At 36.4% G+C, this 24,025-nt stretch overlaps 1 protein-coding gene across 4 annotated transcripts; it reads left to right on the forward strand.

Annotated features, from left to right (window-relative positions):
• The first annotated feature begins 79 nt into the window (after positions 1-79).
• On the forward strand, positions 80-24,025 carry ICE2 (interactor of little elongation complex ELL subunit 2). 4 transcript variants are annotated; one of them, XM_084532392.1, is made up of 15 exons: positions 80-157; positions 967-1,071; positions 3,858-4,125; positions 4,933-5,052; positions 6,155-6,289; positions 6,647-6,763; positions 8,239-8,398; positions 10,194-10,405; positions 11,493-12,444; positions 13,003-13,181; positions 14,420-14,549; positions 20,035-20,119; positions 20,212-20,262; positions 21,403-21,661; positions 22,798-24,025. In XM_084532392.1, the coding sequence occupies exons 1-15, from the start codon at positions 129-131 to the stop codon at positions 22,966-22,968; spliced, it is 2,973 nt and encodes a 990-aa protein (XP_084388518.1). In that variant the 5' UTR covers positions 80-128; the 3' UTR covers positions 22,969-24,025. The 4 variants fall into 4 exon arrangements, with proteins under 4 accessions (XP_084388518.1, XP_084388519.1, XP_084388520.1 ...); XM_084532393.1 differs by having other exon boundaries at positions 10,221-10,405; XM_084532395.1 differs by lacking the exon at positions 80-157 and adding an exon at positions 367-858.

A 24,025-nucleotide genomic window follows, 5' to 3' on the forward strand; every position in this document is an offset into this window, starting at 1 on the left:
CGCCTACGCCGCCATTGGCTGGCTCGGCACAGCCGATCCCCGCGCGCGCTGCGCTGATTGGCCAGCGCCGTGAGGGCGGGCTCGGCCGACGAGCGGGCGGCGGAGCCGTCGCCCTGAGGGGCACCAAGATGGCGGCGGCGGAGCAGCGGCCGCAGTGGTGGGTGCGGGGCGCTCCCCGCCGCCCCCCGCCCGGCGGGAGCGCGCCTCAGGAGCGGCGACGAGCGGGAGGCGAGCGGGAGGCGCGCTCCGCGCTCACGCTGGCACCGCGGCGGGGACGCGCATGCGCCCGGGCGGGGCGGGGCGGGGTCTGAGTTCCCGCCTCGGCCGGGGGCTGGGCGGCGCCATTTTGTGCCGCTGGGCCTGTAGGGGGGACGGGCTGGGGCTGGGGTTACGCAGGGAAACGCTGCAGGGCACTGTCGGTGTTTTGAGTCCGTATTGTCAGCTTTGTTAATGAGTGAAGGAGGCAGAGTTAAATCTTTCCTCGTGGCTTTCGAGGCAGTTCGGGAAGATGCGTGTTGTGTACACTGTGCACGAGAAGGGCTTCATGCCAAAGCAGCCTTCAGGTGGCACGGGCTGGCTGACAGACGATCTCCCGTTAATGAGGAAGTACAAACAGGGTGGCTGTGTTTTTTCTCCAAATTCTAGCGAGTTTATTCTGGTGGAGTTTGGCTGATGAACGTCTGAAAGCATAGAACTACATTAGTGTCCCTGTAGCCACATCTAGAACTTATACACAGAATTAATTAAATTGTTCTTTTTGGACTGTGAAGAAGGTGTTTACTTAACTACTAAAAACCACGAGGGAATTTGACACTGCATACGTAGCCTCTGAGAAGGGAAGGGTGAAACACTGTATAGGTAGTTGCCAGTTTTTAATAATTAATGCTGTTCGTTGTTCCTCGGGGTCAGATTTGGCCTTCAGTTTGTTGTATGTTGCAGTGTTCTTATTTTGTTCTTTATTATCAGGGATATTCCACCAAAAAATGGCAGTGAAGTATTTTTCTCGCATGAAATTTATGAAAAATACTCGTTGGCTCCAAGCCTGTCTGAACTATGGAATTTATCAAACAGGTATATATATATATATTTTTTTTTTTTTGTATATTCTTTGCTCTTCATAGTTGTTCTTTCGAATTTATACGTGGTCGTAGTGTTTTGCGAGCATCCTGTGTGCTGCCGGCTATGGCGTGATTTGTTAATGGCTGTGTGGGGCAGCAGCTGGGCTCTGCCTTTCCTGGTGTGAGCCCACACAAGGGAGGAGAGTTTAGGTTGGGACCTCTGGCTGGTCCTTACTGTCTTGCAGAATGGGGCTTATATTTTTGGGAGGGTTGTTTCGTTTCGGTGTCGGATGCACGTGTGGGGTTGGTTTGGTGGTGGGTTTTTTTGGTGTGTTTTATTTTGGCTTGGTTTTGCATACCAAAGAGGGCTGAAGCACTCAATCGTGATAAACAGTCTGTAACCCATGAACCAGACCTAATTCTTTTTAACAACTGTTGTCAGTCTCTTGTCTTCTCACTTTCTAGAAGGCTGATGTTTCTATGCAGTGAAATCCTTTTTACTTGTGTCTTTTGGAAGTAGCTAGCACTGTTTACACAGAACAGCAAGGTAGCTGCAGTGGAGATTCAACTAATTCCTTGGGTAATCAGGAAACTATATAGGCTGTTAGCTGAAGGATGGGAAGTGAAATGCTGAGGACACAAATAATTTTGGCATAGATAGTACTATGTGCTGCTGGATTTCAAAAGCTGGAATATTGTATTTAGGGTATTGCCTTGTTTGTTTGAAGAAATCCTCCAGCTGTTAGGGAGGTAGAACTGAAAGCTTCTCTTGATGGATGAATATTCACATTATGGAAAATGGGGATGGAAACTCCGGTAGCTGTTGTGCTCTAAGTGAGGAATTTAGCACGTGGAGAAGTAATTTGTTCCAAAGGGAATTGCTGTGTTTTCATTAACTGATACTGAAAACGTGCTTTGTAGGGGAATAGATGTCTCGCCATGTCCTACATCTTTAGCTAGAGAAAGGGATTTAAGTGTTTTGCCTGGTTATCTATGTTGGAATAACTCTCTGTGTGGTGACTGAGATGAGCACAATCCTCACAGGGTATTATTTGTTACTGCTGTAGGATTCTTCCATTCGATGAGGTTAAAAAAATGGGTGGGGAAGGGGTTTGGAGAATACATGTCTGTACTTAGGAGTGTGATTATGTTCAGTTGTGTATGGTAGAAGAGGGCTTATACTCAGAGGTTGCAACCCCAAGAATTTGGGCATCAGTGGAACTGGGTTGAGTGGCCATTATGAAGAAAAAGAGAAACGTAACCTGTTGGGGTAAATATGAAAGTAAAAGCTGGAGGAAGCATGTCAATTTGTATATTGGGGTTTCTGATAAATATTTTCTAAAGCGTATGTTCTCTCACCATAGAAGCTGTGGAGACAGGTTGCTGATAAAATGAAGGGGAAAAATTTAAGCCGTCAGCTTAAATAAAGTATAATGCTGTAAATATGGACAGAAAAGCTCTGTCAGATTATTTTGGTTTGCACCCTGATGAAGATTGTGACAGCACTGCATACTGAAATGATCTTGATATGCTGCCATTTCATTCAGTGCTGAATATAGCCAATTTAAGCTGCTAGAATTTCTTGACGTTCTTACATTGGCATATCTGAGTCAGCATCTTGTTGCTGCTGCAGCTTAATTAAATTTGCCAGTTTGTGCCACAAGGATGGACACATTCTCATATTCAGAGAGACAGCTGTGAAGTATTATTAAGAACTGTGGACGTGATACTGTTGGGTTTGAATAACGCCTGAGATGTTTTCTCCTTCTGGAACCGTATCTTAAAAATATGCTTTTTCCAAGATCAGCAGTTAACATTCATTTTGTTAACCTTAAATATTTTCTTTTTAAAAACCACTTATTTTAAATGGAGCAGGGCTAAGCTGGTCTTCACATACTGGAGTTGTTTTAAAAAACAGATTTATAATGCTGTTACTTTGTTGTTGTGAGGGATGCTAACGCTCTTTACCTTAGTCCAGTGCCATTTTTGGCAAATAATTTTAGCACTGTTCAGAACTGAAAAATGAAGCTTGTGTACTCTATTCTTAGCAAAAATCTTTAAGGAGATCTGGAATTCCTATTGTGACAGTTAAGTAGGTTTTAATTTTTATTTTTTTTTTTTCACAGGGAAAGAAAAGCTTTTTCTAGGTAGTCTTTCCCCTTTACAGACATAACTTCAACTCATAAGTTAGGCCTCTCTGGAGTGCAAATTTTCTGAATACCACACATCAGCTAATCACAGAATCACAGAATTTTCTAGGTTGGAAGAGACCTCAAGGTCATCGAGTCCAACCTCCAACCTAACGCTAACAGCCCTCCACTAAACCATATCCCTAAGCTCTACATCTAAGCGTCTTTTGAAGACTTCCAGGGATGGTGACTCCACCACTTCCCTGGGCAGCCTGTTCCAGTGAAATGAGGAGATGTTGAGGCTATTGTTTCATTGATGTGTTTCCAGAGCAAAGAATCAGAGTTTAATATACATAGCTTTTTAGTCTCAATATTAATTACACAAATGAATATATACACCTTTTAAAAAGAATATAAAAACCCTTTTTTTGGGTCTTGAAATCAATGGCAAACCTGCTGTTGGTACTAAGGGTTAGTCTGATGGCCCAGGTGAAGTTTCAGAATAAGAAAATTCTTAGGATTTAGGCTAGGAATTGGAATGGCACAGTATCACTTGATGCATTTTGCAGAATTTGAAATTTAATCTTGCATGACTGTCTTTATTGGTTCTGAAAAATATTACTCTTCAGGTGAAAAGCATAAGTTGTTTCACTTACTATTTTTCTTTCAGAGTGGCAAAGAAAAATGTGGAGGCATCGGCAAACTCTTCAGAAAACAAACAGACTTGTAACACACAGGCTGCAGATCCATTGGAGGTGGATGCTAAATCCACAACTGATGATCATCCTTTTCCAGAGCCTAGACTCCCCTATCCATTTACTTCTTGTTTGACTGAGAAGGAGCAGAAAACATACTTATATCTGATGACAAAGTTCTCAAAAAAAAACAACCATTTTCCACTCAATGCAGCAAATCAAAGAGAATTACTCATGTATTTGGTAAGTGTATGTGTAGATTCATACACACATGAATGTCACAAAGGAGAGTCTTACTACGTAGCAGAAACGTTTTAAAATTGAATTTGTTATAACTCCCTTTAAACCTTCATTGCCACTCATAATACCATATTAAAAGTATTTGGGGTGACATTTTTAAATAAAGGGAAGGTTCTTTTTTTTTTTTTTTAATTGAAAACTATTGTCTTTTTTTCTTTTTAGCAGGAGCTAAAATGTTTCATGTTGGTTGGTAGTATAATTTTAGCTGAAGTGCATGTGGTAATTAATCAGTAAATGTTTTAGAGCCATTGCATTTGGTATCCTGTGCTTCCTTGTAAATGCCAATTCCTTTGCTTAGTGCTGTATCAGTGGGAAAGTCTCTGGGCAAATCAGTACTTACTGCATTGTTGCTATTTACACTGTAATTGCTTATTAAGTCAGAGCTCAGATAACCTCACTTTGTCAATGTAAACTTGCTCCAATAGTGTCTTTTACCCCCCCCCCCCCCCCTCTTTTACTTCTTTTAACCACCAATGCATGGTCAAAAAAAGCTTGCTCTATTTTCCTTTGTTTTTAAAGGAAGTGGGCCTAATCTTGCAAACGTGATTTTGTTTTGTTATGTTTTGTTTTTTTTTTAACTTGTGAAACTGAAGGCATGCAGAGACTTGCCAGATTGATCATGAAATGGAATCTGTGCCCTTCTTTGTACCCATTGCCTGTGCTACCTCTCTGGAAATTTGCTGTTTACATACCTAGCCTACAGGTTTCCACTGTGACTTAAAAATGAGAATTATTTTTTCCCCTCCCCAGCAAATGAAAGAAGCAGTAAACAATGAAGTTGCAGAATTTATGAAATTTGCTCAAAATGCTGCAAAAAGCTGTATCCAAGACTACGATAACATCTCTGAAGATGCAGTACTTTACACTGAGGTAATTGTCAATGCCATTTTTAATTTGTATCCTTCTTAAACAATCATATTGAAATTGCGATTAAGATAGATACATACTGCTCATGGGATGTGGTGTTCCCAGAACTTCTGCTGATTCCATGTCTGGTTGAGCCATGGAATTCCACTTACGCCGTCCAGCGTGAGTTGGCCCACAGTTCAGATGTAGTCAATAAGATATGACAGAAGTGAGGTCATTGAATGCAATACTGTAGAAAGGTATAGTAAGTCATCAATGTGAGATCCTATTGGGAAGGAAGAAATCACTCTTTAAGTGCATTTACAATGACAATCTGAAAATAAACATACACTACTGGAGCACGCATTGAGCAGAATGTTAAGCTTTTCTCCAAAGTAGTATGTTACAAAGTCACTTTAATCAGAGGTTAATCAGGCTTTAATCATAACCATCTGCAAGTTCATGCTGTGTTAAATATCCAGTCTGACAATTTTAAAATCAAACATGACTGCAATTTATATATCATTCAGTGTTTAATATCACATTTTGGGAAAAGAATTACAGAATACAGATTTGATAAACTTTCCCATCGCAGGTTGACTTTCTGTTGATTTTTTTCCACATAGTATCACACTTTAATTAAAAAGTGGCCTAGTTAAATACTTCTTGCTAAAATTTGTCTGTTCTACTAAGTACCGTATCACTTTCTTTTACAGAATAAAACAGAAAAATACATGTACTTATTACAGGGTAGAAAGTATAGCTAAAGTCAGAGGGGTTGATTTTATTTCATGAAAATACTTTATTTTGTGGGTTTTCATGTACACGGTATTTTTTTTCTCCCATTAACACAGTTTGGAAACGTGATGACAAAAACCATGCTTTAAAAAAAACGTGGGGGATTTATGATTTTATGTCTTACAGTTTGCAGTTATCTTAAGCAATAATAATCAATCTTAATTTCTCAGAACATGTCTCCAAACTTTGACAGTGATCTGCTAGATATTTCTGTATTATCTACAGGAAGAATATTGAAGTTGGAAGTATGGCAACTGCAGGAAATAAATTTATTGAAACTCTTATGAAAGACACAAATGCTTAAAGGTTTTGTTTGTTTGTTTGTTAGGAATTATTCAGTGCTTGTATTGGACACGTGAAAAAGTACCCTGAGTTTTACACGCTCCAGGAGATCATGAGTATCATGGGAGGAAAATTTAACACACAGTTGACCTTTAGGCTGGAAAAAAATCTTCTTGTAATGGTAATATCCTAAATATACTTGTTGTTCTGTTGTTATTCTCAAATAAGTATATTTGTATTCGGACTATATTATGCCAAGATTGAATTTGTTGTTAAGTAATATCCAATGCTTGGTTAGGGATTATAACTCAGTGAAAAGCATCTGAGTAAAAATAATGAAATTATTCTTGGCAGTAAGGCTGTTAACCCCCTTCATTGTATGCTTACAGCTAAAAATTATATATTAATAGTCCTTTTTTTTGTCTTCTTAACACTAACTTGCACCTGCATAAATTATTAATATATTTCATTACAAAAATGTTGGGTCATCATGATTTCAGTTAAAGTTGTTTCCTGGTGTTGCTCTATTTTCTATAAGGGCACAGCAAGATATGGTAAAACATATTTCCCTACCATGCCTGTTCAGCTGCCCACAGATTATAAAACTGTTACATCTTTTATAACTCCAGATAAAAAGGCTTCTATTATGCAAAATGTAAGTAACCTTTTATTGTCATTTTTATGGCATATATTGTAGTAAAGAATGATTTGTTTCTTCTTATGTGGCAGCATTGTTTCATTATTTTCGTCTTCATCTTACACATCTTGTAGCATAGAAAAATGTACTGTGCTGTTACTTGAGTAGTAGTATTTCATGTATAGCAATCATACCATCTTCTTTGAAAATCAGCTTATGGCATTTTTGAGCTAGTGCTTCATGATGGGACTTCTCTTTTCTCTCTGTGAATTATTAGAGCAGCCCTTTAATTAGAATACATTGTGAAAGCTAGATAGAATTGTTTATTAGAGTATTATTCCGTTTAAATTTTGTTTTGCAATTATAAAGTTGGGGTGTGGGTGGGGGAAGGAGGGTGGATGAAGGTTTGTGATTTAAGCAGTCCTGACAATAAGAAAAAATACTTTAGACTGTTTAGTTTTCTGAAAAGTGTATTGCATTTCCTTAACCTGGAAATCTCCTTTGCTAAACAGCATAAACTCCATGTCTGAGTTGAACAACTTTTCCATTCCACCTGGTTAAGTACCTGCTGTTGCTGTTTGTGTTCATCCTCAGAGGAAGTGGATTAGTGTTTTCATTCTGTATGATTTGCTTAGTTTGACTGTTTATTCCAAATAGTTTGCTATCCACCTATTTAAGGATTTTTTTCACATATCAGAAACCAACCTCTCAACAGAGACAGTGCAATTGCAGAGACGTTTGTTGCTTAAGAAAGCAGCAGAGGTGACACAGGAGAATGATTTACCATTGAAGGTGTTAGAGCTGTAAACTATTATTTCTCAAAAATTCAGAAAAAAGAATATGGCTAGATGTTCTTATGGCTAGAAATTCTCTCTCATGGCCCTTAAGGCTCCCGTGCTTCCATTATCTCCACAGTTCTTAATTGTTCTTCTGCCTCGTGAGCATGCCCAACCTCTTCTTTTCATGGGAACCTGTATTCATAATTTTTCTACTTCTGTCATCTCCATTTATATTTTTTGTGGTTTTATATTTAAGGTTCTTTAGAGATAATTTGTATTCAAACAACTGTGCAGTTTTAATTATGCTTTCCTGTTAGACTGCTTTATGATGCTATTACTTAACTTGTATGAACATCTGTAATATATGTTAGAATGAATGTGTTGGTTTTGCTTCTACATTGTACTCCTGTATTTTAGTATCCTCCAAATTCCTGTTTGACCTGGTAATTCAAATTAGTAGGAATTAGGAGAAAGATAGAAAATAAGACATTTTTCCTTATGCTGAAAGGTGGAACTGTAGGATTCAGACAAAAACCTTAAGGAGAGTTGTTGTGCGTGTGTTTTTTTGTTTGTTTGTTTTTTAACCTTTTTCCTTTGATTCTGATGGTATTTGGGCTTCTGTAAGGGTGCAAGTTAACCTATGTTGTTTGGTTGGTTTTGAATTGAAAATTCTATGTCTTAAAAAACTTTTCAATTCTAATTTTTTCTGTTTAGGATATTAGTTCAGATTCAAATGCAGAAAAACTTGCTTTGAAGTACTCTCCTCAAGTTGTTTTAAGTAATCAGTCATTATTTACTTTGCTGAATAACCATGGACTAAATTACAAGGAACAGTGGGAAATTCCAGTTTGTGTTAAGATGATCCCTGCTGCAGGTACAGTATATTTTTTTCCAAAAACTACATTTTTGTCCACGAAGTCTTATATATTCTCATAATCTGTTTTCAGCTGACTGAAGAACAAGAAATCAGTATGACCAGTAAAATCAACTGAGGGAAGGAAGAACATAGTAGTTTGGTTAGTTTACACAATAATAAAATAGTTTAGTTTGGGTTAATGAAAATCATAATTGTAATTCTAAGTTCAGATTCTTAACCCTTTCTGAAGAAGCTGCCCTCTACAATGTATCTATGAGTGTCTCAAGTGCTTACATGTTTTTAATTTAAGAAAAACTAACAAATAAAATCTGGCTGATTCAATTCATACATCTCAAAGGGAAAAAATTGGAAGTAAATGATTTTCAAGTGTAATCTGGTAATTACGAGTCATATACCTATGCTTTTTAAAGAACAATGGTAATTTAAGTGCAGTTATCATAAAAAATAATTTTCAAAATCCATTGATATAGAATGCCATCTGTTATCAAGGAGGAAGGTTAATAGCAAGATTATGTCTACACTTCGTTTCCCTCGTTACTGAGAATAGTAACAACTGCTATAGGTATGGCCATTAATGTTGGGTTTGGAGAGAGACAGCTATTTTCCAGTTGGGGAAAAAAAAGTCAGTTAAATGTCCTTTTGCTTCTTAAAACTGTAAACTCTGCTCCTTGGTAGGAAAAAACTGCATGGTGCTGTTAATACTATCAAATGAACAGGTTTCAATAAGATAAATAGAAACTCTTGAGTTTTATTTAAATAAAAAAAAAGAATAAGAGCAAGTGCCTTCCTGAATTAAAAAGTCCAATTCAGATCATGGAATAATGAATATACTCCATGAACATTCATTATTTATTCATTTTCCCAATCGCAACGAAAAATGTTTTGACTAATCATCTGAATACTATACTTTTGTCAAGCACCCCATCAGTAATTTGAATATAGAGTGCTTGTTACCCCTTTTTTTTTCCCTCCATTATGAGTATTAGTAATGAATATTATCTTGAAATGTCTGTTGTGTGTACTTCACACAGATTTGTATGGCAAACTCTTGGATAATAGTAGCTAGCAAATATCTGCACGTTTTACAAGTTTTTAATTTTTCTACCGAAACATTTAAGTATTTTATCTGCAGTAATGTGCCTGACTCCTTTCGTTTCAGCTTTATGGTTCTTAAGCTTAACTTTTAGATTCAAAGTTAACAGCCAGTGGGGCGCTGGGAGTGTGTTAGCATTACATAATGTTTCTTAAAGGGTTTCTTCTCTGTATCCATTGCCCACTCCCCTCACCCCTACATCTCGCATTAGTGTTTTTATTTCTTCTTCAGATTTTTCTAAAACAGAGATAGCGTGGCCCACCTGTGCCATTGATTTCTGTATAATATTGGCCTGGGTATTGTGTTTGGTTTTGGATGAATTTATTAATGATGTGTATATAAGTTATAAACAAAAGAGAGTGGGGCAGCAGAGCACTAATCCAGTCACTGAGTAGAAGAAATTTAAACTGAAGCCATTACTTCGATGTGATATGAAGAATCTTGAATCCTTAATTCTTACTTAGAAATTCTCTGTGTAGAATTGCATTTAAAATGTAATCAACTGTTAATGTGTTCTGTATTGCTGCTTCAGGATGATCATAATTTGCACTATATCTGGACATACTTCTATTTTCCATTGATAATGAATGAGAGCATAATATCTAGTGTGAATGTGGAATTTATTTGAACATATTTGAAAATTCAAAGATTTATTGTTTAAATTGTACAGTGGTCTTTTTTTTTCTTCCTTTTAATAAGAACTCAATGACTTCCCTTTCTTGAAAGATAGCAAACCAGCTAAAGTGGTTTACATTGACTCACCTCTTCTGAAAAAGGAAATGACAGTAAGAGAGAGGAACCAAGTCTTCTATGAAATTCCAATGGATTTCCTAGCAACTAAGAAGTCTTACATTTCAATTTCTGATATTTTGATGGACAAACCAGCTGAGGACAATCTACTGCAGTGGGAAGTACGTAGCTTCACGTTTTCTTTGGGTAAAACAAAATGAAACAAACAAATAAACAAAAATCCTATTAGGTGTTGTGGTTTAACACGGCCGGCAGCTACACACCACACAGCCGTTTGCTCACCCTCTCCCTTCCCTCTCTGGGATGGCGGAGAGAAATGGGAAAGTGAAGCCTTTGAGTTGAGATAAAGATAGTTTATTAAGACAGGAAAAATAATAATAACAGTAATAATAATAACAATAATGATGATAATAGTACTACTACTAATAATGTGTACAAAACAAGTGATGCACAATGCAATTGCTCACCACCCGCTGACCGATGCCCAGCCTAACCCCAAGCAGCCGGCCCCCACACCCTGGCTAGTCATGCCTATATATTGCTTATCATGACCCCAGATGGTATGGAATACCCCTTTGGCCAGTTTGGGTCACCTGTCCTGGGTCTGTCCCCTCCCAGCTCTTGCTGCACCCCCAGCCTGTCCACTGGCAGGACAGAGCAAGAAGCTGAGACATCCTTGGCTTGGTGTAAGCACTGCTCTGCAACAATTAAAACATCAGCATGTTATCAGCACTCTTCTCATCCTAAGCCAAAACATAGCATTCTACCAGCTACTAGGAGGAAAATTTAACTCTGTCCTAACTGAAACCAGGACGCTAGGTTATAGTTCTAAGTTACTTGTGTCTTAATAAAGGCAAGTTTAGGTTTCCTGTAGAGTTTTTCTACTATTGAGGCACAGGCACTGTCTTTGAAGATGTCTGTCTAGTTCCTTTAAATGCTTCCATTTTGTCTTCAGCTCAGATTTAATGTTTACTTCTTTAAAATATTTTTTGACTGGTTTATTTAGGAAATAAAAGTTTTATGGGCTTTTCTTCTCTTTTGAAAGGCCTTTCAATACCTATGGTTTAAGGTATTCCACATGAAACACTGGCATTTTTTCATTAACAGCCCTGTCTCCCAACAGTCAGAATGTGGATAGTAGAACAGTTTTCAGGTTTCCAACTTGGCAGTGTCTCATTTGTGACTCATACATTTTATTTATTGGCCTGTTTGATTGTATTATATTTATCTTCTTCTTCCGTTGTGAAGATGGCTTCTGATACTTACGAATACAGGAAGATTCCTCTTCCAAATGACACAGGAATGGAGTTTGATGATGATGTTACAGAACTGGAAACTTTTGGTGCAGCTGTCAAACCCTCAACGACTTCTAAAACAGAAAATACTTCTACAGTTAGTAATGCTGTTAAAGTTTTGTCACATGACATAAAATTAGGAAAGAAAAAGACATCCACTCTAAGCAGTGGAGCTGAACAGGGGAAGACCTCACTTTCTGAGCAAGGAGTTTCATCGTATTCCAACATACAGTTTCCATCATGTGGCGTTCTATGCTTCAGCCCTGGAAAAGACTCATCTCATAAAACCTTTCAGTCAGAGGAGGGAGAGTTGAACAAAGCACAGCATGTCATAAACACAAAAGTATCAGACAATGAAACAAAATTAAATACTTCATCTAATGCTGTTAGTTTCAAGAAAGAGTCTGATCCTGCACAAAAAAATGAGACATACACTCCTTTATGCAGTAGTGACACTGATGAAGAGCGTTTGATAATTGATACAGAATGTAAAAATACTGATTCTTGCAAAACAACTGTACCAAACACTGTTTCTCATACCTCATCACGGACTTCCAAGTCGCCTTCCCCCACCCAAAATCCATCAGCAAGTATGACCGATTACTCAGAAGTTGTCGATCAGGGAAAAAATGCTTCCAAAAAGCTAACAAGAAAGTTGTCCAAAGAATTTGATCCTGTGGGACAGATTTTAAAAATGCAAACAGAACTCCTTAAGTCACCTTCCCGAAAAGGTCATGAGCAGCCATTAGTGAGCTGTGATAGTTCTACTGCTATGCAAGCTCATGTGCCTCAATCTCCAAAACTGTCAGTGACCTCCCATGCAGAAACTTTGCCAAGTCCTGCCTCGAATCCCAGTGGCTCATCTAGGAATACCTGGACATGGCTTTTTCAGGGCGTGCCAAAGAGTAAGTAACAGTGTTCGCTGGGTATTGAGTAAAATTGAGACAGTTCACTACAACTTACAAGAAAAAGCATTCTTTTGTGTGAAGAAAATCCTAATAGTACTTCTGTTATGTTTATCTGGATATGATTTTTTAACAGTACCTTTGCACCACTATCTAAGCCCGAGGCTTGATCTGTTTCAGTAACTAATAAATGGATGGCAGCTCTCAGTAGGCATTCATTCTAAGTATGTTTTATGCTGAGTGACTGTGACATAGAAAACAGCCTTTCAATTCTATTTGTATAGAATGGTCTGTTTGTGTAAAAAATACAATAAGAAGGATCAAATATGGGGGAGTATTTAATAATGTACTCTTTAGAAGTTACAGTAGATATTTTCCAAAATCATTTAAAAAGCAAACAAACAAACAGAAGTGACTTCTTGTGCCTAATGAGCAGGCCATTCACCCCCAAACTATTGTCAAACAAAAAAGCTACCGTGAGAGGGGAAAAAAAAGCTATTTAGCCGCATGGTGAAGTATATGCAAGTTTTGTCATTTTCAATTTTATTTTTTCTATAGGAAAGCTGCCCGATGAACTTCAGATGCTTGCAGAAAACCCTTCAGAGTATAAAGCACCTCAGGATGGCAACCTTGTGTATAAGCTATTCAGTTTGGATGATCTGTTATTACTTGTGCGTTGCAATGTGCAGAAAGTGAAGCCATTGCCACATTCCCATAAAAAGAAAAAAGATCAAAAGGTACAGCATTTTTTGTTCAGGGTTTTTGGTTGGTTGGTTTAGTGTGGTGGTTTTTTTTGGTTTTCAAGTTGTGCTCAACTGGAATCTGTTCCTTAAATATTATTCCATTTTAATTGTATCTCTATGGTGTACATCTTTTTAAGTAAATATTTGCTCTAGGAAGAGAAGCAACTTTTTTTTTAGCCTACTTGATTAGAACAGATAAATGTAGTTTTGCATTTCTTATTACAGCTATATTTCAGTAATATGTATATATAATTATACTCACATAAAATCAATTTGAACTATTCTTAAAAGTTAATGCACCAATTAGTTTTTCACCAAACATTTTGAGGTTGTTCAGGATCACAAGTACATTGCTTGAAAAGGCTGTGAAATATATTTTAGCAAATTGTTCATCCTAAGAGCTAAAATGCTTCAAGTACAAGTGAAATCTAAATATTCCTCTTTATATCAGGTCCTCGTTACATCGGGAGAAAGAAATCTTATTCTGGAATTCTCAGTAATTCATTTTTTGTCAAGAGTCCTCACAATCATTTGACAAATTTGATCTGGCATCTCCCTCCCGAAAATACCAGAGTGGTGGTAGGCAGGTATACATATGCTATAGGAGGTGTTTATACTCTTGTTGAAATAGAAATTGGTCTCAGTAGCCCTGATTACTTGTTAAGATTCTGTGCTGCGAATCTTACTTTGAAGAATTATCCTAGCTTTGCTGTCCACTGCATGTAAAAGCCTGTGAATGGCTGCTTGGTTTTCTAATCAGAATTTGAGCACTGTTTATTTTTGAAAACTACTGCTGGAGTTTAAACCTTAGTTTGTCAATTGAGAGAGGCTTATATTTTCTCTGTTAAACATGCAAAGGTGAGGTTCTGACAAGGTGACTAAATGGCAGAATTCTAAGAATGAGCAAATTGGTATAATTATGTGTGTTTTTTCTTAAATTCCTGCAGAGGGCAGTAGAGCATAGAAGTGGGTACTTCACAATAATACAGTCTCAGTATTATTTGTAAAAGCTTGCCTAGGCCACCCTGTTCCATTTCACCTTCCTTTAAATAGTGTCTCCATAGCCTTAAGCTCATAGCGTGGGTTTCATAAAACATGAGCCATTACATGAAGTCCTTGGCGTAGTAGAAGAATATATTGATTATTAGTGACAAAATGTAGTTCAAGTGCAGTAATCTTTTTTTTTTTTTTGACAGTCAGTGCTGATTTTGCGTGTATTTTCACTTTTGTAGGTTGTTCCAATATTCCTGTTGCCAAAACTGGAATACCAAGCCTATTATGGTGTTGAAGCTCTTACAGAAAGTGAAGTATGTCAGATGTGGACAGAGAGTATGTTGCATTCTGCATGTTTATTTTATATTGGTAAGTTTGTGTTGATTTTTGCTTAAGAAACATATATGTCTGAATGCTCATGGAATAACATGAAAAAAGTATTTATTACAAATATATTCCACATGTCCTTATTTAGTTTCATTTTCTAATTTAGATTTTCACTTTCATCTTAAATAAGTTTTGTGTCTAAATTTTTTTTCCATTTGGTGATATTTCAACTTTGGTTTTGGATGGTTAGCATCCAGTAATGTTTTTTTCAATAACTGCATGTATTTGCCCTTCAAATAAAAATGTATCTATAACCCTGATTTTAATTTTCAGAAATTAGTTATCTTTATTATTTCTTTTTTTTTTTTTTTTTAGTCATATACAACATACATATACAACATGAATTAAGGGCTGTAAAAATAACTTTTTATGAGATATGTTCTATAATATGTTTTATCATTTTGTGAAATTGTTTTAAGTGAATCTGTTATCACATACCAACAGTGGTGAAGAACAGACCATCAGGTGTATGATTCAGAAAATACTGATTTCTCAAGCTTTGAACCTTCAGCATGGGAAAGGGTCAAATGCTACTTGTTTCTTTTTTACAGCTGCCAATAATGTTTATACTTCTACACTGATAACATGTAGACAGATAAGATAAGAGAATGAGGAAAAGCAAGCAAGATAAAACCAGACTAAGTTTTACTGTTCAAAACTATGAGAAATTAAAAGCTTTGAAAAGAATATACTTATGTCTCAAAATTAAAGTACTGAAAATAACTTTATGCTTTTGCAGAAAAAGAACAATATATAGTGTGAGTTTATTGAAAACTTTTTATAGCAGTTGGTTGTATTGCTCAGGAGCTTTGAACGCTGGATGATCACACTTACATTACCACATTTTCCAGATTTTCCATTGTCCATACCTAACTGATCCATGAAATTTTGCTTCCTAATAAGTGTTAGGACTTGAAACATACCTGTCATGGGATGGTCTTCATACTCTTTGTCCTGTATCATGCAGCAGATGGAAAAAAGGATGATGTAAAAATGTCTAAGAATGGGAAGTAATGTGTATTCAATGAGAATGAAGTTGTAAAAAATCCTGTGTAGAAGAAATTACAGCCATAAATCAGAGCATAGAAAATAAAAATACAATAAATTGGGGATAAAAAACATGGAAATGTTAGCAGAAATGTATCTTAGCGTAAAGACTATTTTGTGCAAAATCAAAACTTAAACCAAACAATCTAGGAATTCAGTGTTACAAGGGTAACTTCCTTAACAAACTTGCAGTAAAATATGCTGTATTCAAGTTTGTACAATGATTCAATGATTCTTTTAGAAGTCAAGAAATGTTATGTCTAGTAGGATACGTAAAATAAAAAAAATAAAAAATAAAAAATAAAAAAAAGGTACGTATAAAGAACTTGGCCAGATTATTTTACCAAAGTTTTTAATATACACATACCTTTAATACCAATTACCTCGTAATTAATAACATTTTAGAAGGAAAGATCTGCAACAATTAAAGAAGTTAGCCAAAACGCATCTTAGACTACGTTTGGTGCTTGCTTTGGGGTGAGGCCAATCCTGTTTGTACAGTGAATGAATGTTCTGCGGCAGGGCCTTGCTTTCCTGTTGTAGAAAGCTCTGTTTTTATGGTTGTTATGGTAGCAGTTGTGGCCTGTGGTTGTCTTAACCTTTCCACTTCTGCGCTGAATGACACTTTTTGCTCTTGATGACTCATGCCAGAATGCTATTTTAGAAATGTTCAGTTCATTCTTTCCTAATTTCTACTTAGAAACTTTGCATCTTATGGAAGTATAAGGTTTGTGGGAAATCAGATATGTTTTAAGTGATAGTTTAGCTGATTGAATCTCTTTGTCTGCTCTCCATATTTATAGAAAGTTTTTTCTACTTTCTAATTTTGAAAGTAATAATTGATGTGGGTTTCCCCCCTCTAAAATTCCTCACAAAGACAAAATAGTGACATACAAAGTTCTCCATTTCTAATTTATCTTGACATACTCTACTGAAGCTTTTTTTTTTCCTTTTCTTTTTTGAGTAGAAGAACAGTACTAAACTGCATTGAAATTTAGCCCCTTCAAGAAAACTTTTTATTAGCTTCTCTGGAGGCAGAAGCAGTGTGAGGAAATAGGGAAGCTTGTAGAGGCTGATGATTGGCTTACAGAGCATGCAGGCTGAAAGAATGCACGTCTATCTAATCTTACATCAGTAACAGGATACTTAACATATGGCTAGGGTGCAGAAGTTTGCATACAGCTCACCCAGCCAACACCCCTTTACTGGGGCTCGCAGGAATGTAGGAGAAAAAAGTCTGTGTGCTGCAGGAGTTATTCTGGCATTAGCAGTCACCCCTTCCTGATTCAGAGGTTTCTTAGTCTCCGCTGTACGGTGCAGATTCCTGCTAACCATGAAACGGGCGTGGAGCCCTAGGCAGGCAGGCCTTGATAAACGAGCTTCTGACAGGCTCTCTGTTGTGCTCAGGAGAAAGTGTCCCTGAGGTTGAGAAACACTAGTTATTCCAGTCATGGTTGTTTGTCAGCTCTTGGATGTGCTTCTTCCAGTAGCAAAACCTGGGTCCAGGAGTGGGGGGGCTTGTAGGAGTTAAAGTGGTACTCCTAGCATGTGGGGCAGGCCTCTTCCCAACTATTTAACAACAAAATATACATATGTATACGTATATATATAGATTTATTTATTTATTTTCTAATGCTACACAAATGGACTCTGAGAATGTGATTAACTTTTGATACTGACAGAATATGTGGTTTATTCAGGTAGGCAGGTTGGGGGCTCTGGATTTTTGGTACCAACATGTAGTTTCTCGTAGAGGTAGGTAAAATAGATGCATGGAAGTCAACATTAAGTTTTGTGAAAAAGCATCTGCCACAGCATTTAATAGGAAACTGTTGCCATGTTCTACTTCAGGCTTCTTTCTGCTATGGTTAAAAATGTTAAAAGGCAGCTGTAAAATTTTGCTTTTCAGCTTATGTTTTTGGGGAGCTGTGAAAAACATTGTGGCAAGTGTCCTGGTTTAGTTAGACACTTCTTTCAAATGGCATGTTTTTTTTTTTCCTGAAACACAAGTGACAATTCTTCAACAGTGATAATATCCCTGTATTACAGGCAGCTTAGAATAGGGTGAATGTCTCATTGTTGTTCATTACTCTGATAAGTGCAAGTAAGACTACTGCTATCATGTATTTGGGGTAAACAGAAAGACAGACTTGAATTATTCATTCTCTTGGATCATACTACAGTATGAAATTTTTAACGTGAAACATGACCTATTGTAAAGGAATTTTAAAATTAGCAATAGTAAAGACACAGACTTAGTGCTCGTCTTGAATTCACGTGATAGTACAACGGTGAAGACATGGAAAAAAATGTTTAAAAACTTATTTTTACTATTAATAATGCAGTACCTAGAAAACTTGCCACCTTATTCAGATAGTTCTGAGACTATGTAGATCTTAAGTGAACCCTTTATAAGTGAAGTTTTGAGTGCTTAGCAGACATCAGTGGTAAGTTGGTTAGGAGCTCTTGGACCTTGAAAGAACTTCTACTCACAGTATTAGTAATCTTTTGTGTTGCTAGATGGAAAGTTCTTTGGACCTTGGCCAGTGCCCTATAATTGTCCGGTGTTCTTCAGTGGTATTACTCTGACTGAGGGAGGAATCTCGTAGCTCAGCACAGTGACTCATCAGTGCTGCCAGCTCAGGAGATGAGAGAGAAAACGGAAGTTTACCCATTGCCTCTTGTGTAAATTGCAAGATGTGCTATCAAGTGGAATTTTTTATTTCATATATTCTCATAGACTTACAGTTTGTACAAAAGCAGAGATACTGTTTTCAAACAGAGTGTGCCATCCTCCAGATGGCAGAGCACATTGCTCGGTTGGTTGCTTTAAGACCCCTTACTACTCAAACAAGAAATCCTGCATCTGCAGAGGGAAGTAATCTCTGTCACATTTCCTAAATCGAGGACCTGTATTTTATTTAATCAGTAAAAAAAAAAAAAAAAAAAAAGTGATAAGCTTTCTGATTAAAAATGGAAATGCTTCATCCCAGATACTATTCTTCAATTGGTATTAAGTGCCCAAGTATAGTTTACCTTCACCTAAATAGAATAATATGGTTTTTTAAATAAAGATTATTTGAAAACTGATTGGAAAAAATTACTGTATGGTAACTTACTGAATGTCAAGTATTTTCAGTCAGTCATTTCTCAATTATAACATACAGTAATATAAATTAGGTATGAGTAGTTCATAGATTTTTTTTCCCAGCTATGCTGTCAATGAGTTTAGAATGGAGAAGATTTTGATTTGACAAGACACTAATTAGGAATGGAGAACACATTATAAAAAAATAAAATAAAAATGACTTCAAGTTTCTTTTCTTATAGTTAGCAATGCAGAGTATTAATCCTAGGTACTTAAGCCTTACACAAGATATTGATATCAAGAAAAGCAGTAAATGCACTGGTATTTAAAAGAAACCAGATGTCCTGGTGCCTTTTTGAAAATCTAGTAAAAAGAGAGTTATTACTTGGTTATCTTACATCATATAACAAATTGCTGAATAATGTTTATCCTTGAATGTGAAATGCTTTGGCTTACCAGTTATAAATGTACAATTGAAGTGTGTAGACTACCTACAAGAGCAAATTTGTAGCAAGGCAGTTAATTGTATTGAGCAGGTCATTTTTATTATGCTGTCGTTTCCTCATTTTGTGGGAACTGTAATAGAACAGTTTTCTGGGAAAATCTCAACATGAGAACTTCCCTTCATAGGTCACCACATCTATGTACAAGCTACGATAATGATCTCTATTGCTTAATAAGTGAAAATTTGGGCTAAACCATTCCTCTCAGCAGTTATTATAAAAATGTGTTGAGGAAAGCTTTGAATTGCTATTCCTAGTGATGTCAAAGATAAATAGTCTTTACCAATTTGCTATGAAAAAGGCCGGAATAGTAAGCTGTATTTTTTTCAAAAAAAAAAAGGCAAAGATATCCTCACAATATGAAATAACATAAATGTTCAGATAACATATCAGAATAGAAAATGAAGTAATTTAAACACCGAGGTAAATTTACCTTAAAAGATAAACTTGGGTGATCTGTACAGTGAGGAAGCCTAGTGTTAAACGCATCAGAAGAATTTGGGAAGATACAAACAAGCAGACAAGATTAAGGCCATGGCAAAATTAAGTTACATGTGCTAGACCTCATGCAACATGTGAGATTTACTGGAATCATGGACATTTCCCTGATTTAGAAGACAGTCCAAATTCAGTTACCCATAATTAAAAGCAACTGAACTGTACATTTTACTTTCATGTACTGTGCAATAAGTACTTTTCGCTGCTCTACAGTGTAAAAGAGCAAAAAATTTTATTCTCTTTAAAATGCATTAGGTCTGCAAGTTATGTTTTTATATTTGTTTGTTCTTTCTTTTTTGAAAAAAAAAAATAATGTATTGATATTTTACAGGGCGTATTGATGCTTTTACATCAAAGCTTATTATGCTAGAAAAGATTTCTCCAGAAATATTAAGAGAAAAACTTGGATTGATTAAGTGAGTATTTTTAGTAGTTCTTTAATAATGAATTTGAAATTATAATTAGCCTTACAAGTAACTACTTTTTTATTTCTTTTCCTTTTTTACAGGCCTGCAAACTCATTGAATATACTTCATCACATTTTGAAGAAAGTGTCTGAGTAAGTTCTCTATTCTTATTGGCTGTATTTATTTGCAGTGTTATCCAAGTGATCCTATTTCTTCTGTAGAATAGTTGTCTACTCTTTGATTTTGTGGAGGATTTTTTTGGATACATGAAATATTTTAGATTTTTTAGGTCTAGCACAGCATAATGTAATACCATGTAAAAGTGTTCTTAGGGTTACAGTTTTTGTGTAAATGATGCAAAAGAATAAGAGCTTGTTTCTTATGAAACACTTAACTCAAGAGAGGAGGCTGGACACTTCCAAGCTGATTAAACAGGAGTAAGTTGTAATGCTATCTATGTATGCTGACGTTTAGAACTTGAACTTTTTATTTTTTTATAGTCTTTTTACTTTATGTGTGGCAGTAACACTGACTGTTATGTTCCCTTCTGCTTAGTATAACAGCTTATGTTTTTTCTGTACACCATTGCAACCTTTCTTCTGTTTTTTTGTTTTGTTTTGTTTTGTTTTTGTTTTTGTTTTTGTTTTTTGTTTGTTTTTTATTTTATTTTATTTAGCTACTTCAGGGCTTTCAGTCTGCAAATTTCTTTCCTTTTTTTTTTTTTTTTTGTGAAGCAAGTTTCTTGCACTGTGTGAAGCATCTTAATTTGAATTACAGAAGAGTTTTCCTGCACTAAGTAATTTCTGTGGCTTTGTAATTTGTCACTAAGATTTTTTTTATATGGGCAGTTGTTTGATGTTTATCTTCTTGAAAACCTGTTTAATCCTGTGTGTATAAAGCAATTCTGCTCTTTGGGTCTATCCATATAAGCATTGTGCTTGGTAAGATGCTGGTTAAATAAAATGTTACAGTTTGCTGTAAGTGGGCAGTTTTCAACATATGCTTAAATGTTTTGTTGAAACATAATGTAAGTAACTGATGACATACAATGATGATAAATTTGTTCATTATAAGTATATTAGAAAAATATAAATCAGTAAGCATTTATGAATACAGATTAACTCACTCATTTTTGTCCATAGTCTTTTTGTGAAATAGGGACAGATAAGTAAATACCTAAAGTTGCTTTGTTTCAGCATTAGAAACTTACTAGTCCTGGTCAAATGGTCAGATGAAGTGAAGCAACGAAACAAACTAATAAGTGTTTTTAATTTTTATCTCTATCTTTTCAGTTTGCAGGAGGGCTCTTATCTATTGACTCATGCTGCAGGAGATTCATCAGTTGCAATCTACAAGAGTTGTCTTGACAAGGCAACGAGAGCATCATATAACTTACATAAGGCCCATTGTGATTTGCCCACAGTACCTGCCACATTGTCAGTCCCTTGGGTGCCACTAGATCCCAGCCTCCCTTTGCCCTATCACATGAATCATGGCAGAGTGCCATGCACCTTTCCACCTGCACCCCAAGAATCCATGTGGAAACACAAGGTCAGTATCACACTTAATGGAAAAACAGATCACCAGTCTTGAAATTATCTATTTTAATCCACTGGATGTAGCTGATGAAATTATCTGTCTGTCATCTCTGGGGGTATGAGAGATCTTTTAGACTTCTGCATCTACTGCCAGGAATAGGGATGCCTTTTTCCTGAAAGGTATTCAGCTGGGATTCATTTTACTTAACTTTTATGGAAAAGCAATATTGGAGCTTGTTATACTTTCAACAAAGGGAAATGGAATACTTTGTGTAGATCTACCTTTGCACCAGGACAGGCCTCTTCAGTAGACTGCAGGACTCATGCTGTAGAGTTATTTTCTCCCTAATGACTACAGAAGTATAGATGATGAGCACAGCTGTAGACAGGTACGGTCAAGTGAGGTGAATTCTACTTGCAGAGGTCTGTTCTATAAGACATTATATTGAACTTTTATTCCATTTCTCTTCTAATGTGTTTTTTAAAAATGCACCTTTTTCCCTGTTCGGCAAAATCTTTTCAGAAAGGAGCTCTGCATTGTTAATCTTAGTTAATCGTGCTGTTGGACAGCAAAAATAATGTAGCATTTGCCTTAAATAAAAGGTTTGTAATTTTAAGGCTTTCAGTGCAGCTGAAACAGATACAGTGTTTCCATTTATAAGGATTTCCTAGTTTTGCTTCTGAGGGTGCTTTTCTTGATGTATTTTACCTATGGACATGTCAGAAGTAAAAAAAAAAAAAAAAAAAAAAAAAAAATGTTTTCAGGCATTATTTTTTTTCCTTTTGGTGTAGATTTACTGATTTGTTGAAAGCCCACATGCTAACTATGCCTAACTTAGTGGACTGTGGGATACTTTTTTTGCCAGTTGTATGTTTTACCTACATCCTGACCTCATATGAGGGCAACACAGAGCAGTTTCTAATTATGTTGTGTGCTTTGGTTTCTGCCAGACGGAAATCCAGGCATGTGGGCAGATCCCACTGGTGACAGGAAGACCAGTTGTGCCTGTCACCCAGGCCAGATGCAGCCTCTGAGGCTGGCTGGAATGAGAAGTAGAGGACAGCTCTCTGCAGGTAGTTGTGTGTCTATGCTTAATACAGATTTAAGATTATTAATTCTTTTTCTTTTTTTTTTTTTAATGTGCCTAGATGACGGGGGTGAAAGGGCAGTCGGACACACCCTGTGAGGGAAAGCCAGTAACTATGGAAACAAAAGGCAATCCGGCTAAGCCTGTTAGAAATGAAGGTGTGGCTCCAAAGAAGCTGAAGAAGATTTACTGCAAACAAAGAATGATGAAGAAAAAGTGGAAAATGAAGTAAAATACAAGTGAAGTAGGAATAGCTGAACTGTGCTAAGTATGGGCTGGAAAAGGAGAAAATGAAACAAGAAATCTGAGGCTTTCTTGCAGTTTCAAAGGAGCCAGAACAAGCTGGCAGGGGAAACAGCTCCAGAGCCATGTTTAAAACACTGAAAGAGTCTATAAACCTTAACCCTTTCTTACCTCAGTGCATACATTCAAATTAAAATCTCAAGTTCCGTCAGGTTTGTTTTGTTCCTTTTTTTAAAGGCAAGTGTCTGCAGCTGAGAAGAGGAGAAATGTATATTCTGTCTCATTATTTCCACAGAAAAACTGCGTCATGAGGAATGAAGCAGTGGTTGACGGCAGTATCTGATGTCAAACAATAGCAAGAAAAACAACTTTTCAGTTCCCTTAATTCAAGAATCACTACATATTTGTATTCTGATATTTTAAAATCATATTTTGCTTTATGTGATGTAAATAAGAGATGTAATTAGTTTAATCATTTTAGCACGGTGTCTAACAATTTTTAAATTACATTAAAAAAATACGTTCTTTTTTAGGGTGGTGTAGCAGCTGAGTCTTGGGGAACAAAAGCTGTGCTTGTTTGAAGACTGTGTGCTATAAATCTGCACTAGGAAACTTAGAAGTATAGCAAAGTTTGAAACAGTTAAAGAGTATTTCTATGATTCCCCAACACAATTTCCAAGAAGTTTGGATTCCAGCATGTCTTCAAAAATTAATATTGCAGTTTTTTATTGTATTACTGAATAGCTGCAGCCTAAATATTGTATCAGATTACGGGTGGATATACTGTAGTGTTCATCTGAGGTATTAAGGTTTGCCTTAGGTCATCTGATAAAAAAAATCACCCGGACTATGCTGTGCCTTAGCAGTTCACTTAAAATTCACAGCCAGTCTGACAGACTGAAGTTAATAAGAGAGAGTATTTTTATTGTTTGTGAAAAGGCCAGTATAAAGCATGTTGTAAGCTGTGATGCATCTGTAACTAACATGATTGATTGTGAGAAAGATAATATTAAAGCTATTCTATGATACTGACTTTCAAAACAGAA

Source organism: Aythya ferina, assembly GCF_964211825.1.
Source record: "Aythya ferina genome assembly, chromosome: 11".
NCBI lineage: Eukaryota > Metazoa > Chordata > Aves > Anseriformes > Anatidae > Aythya > Aythya ferina.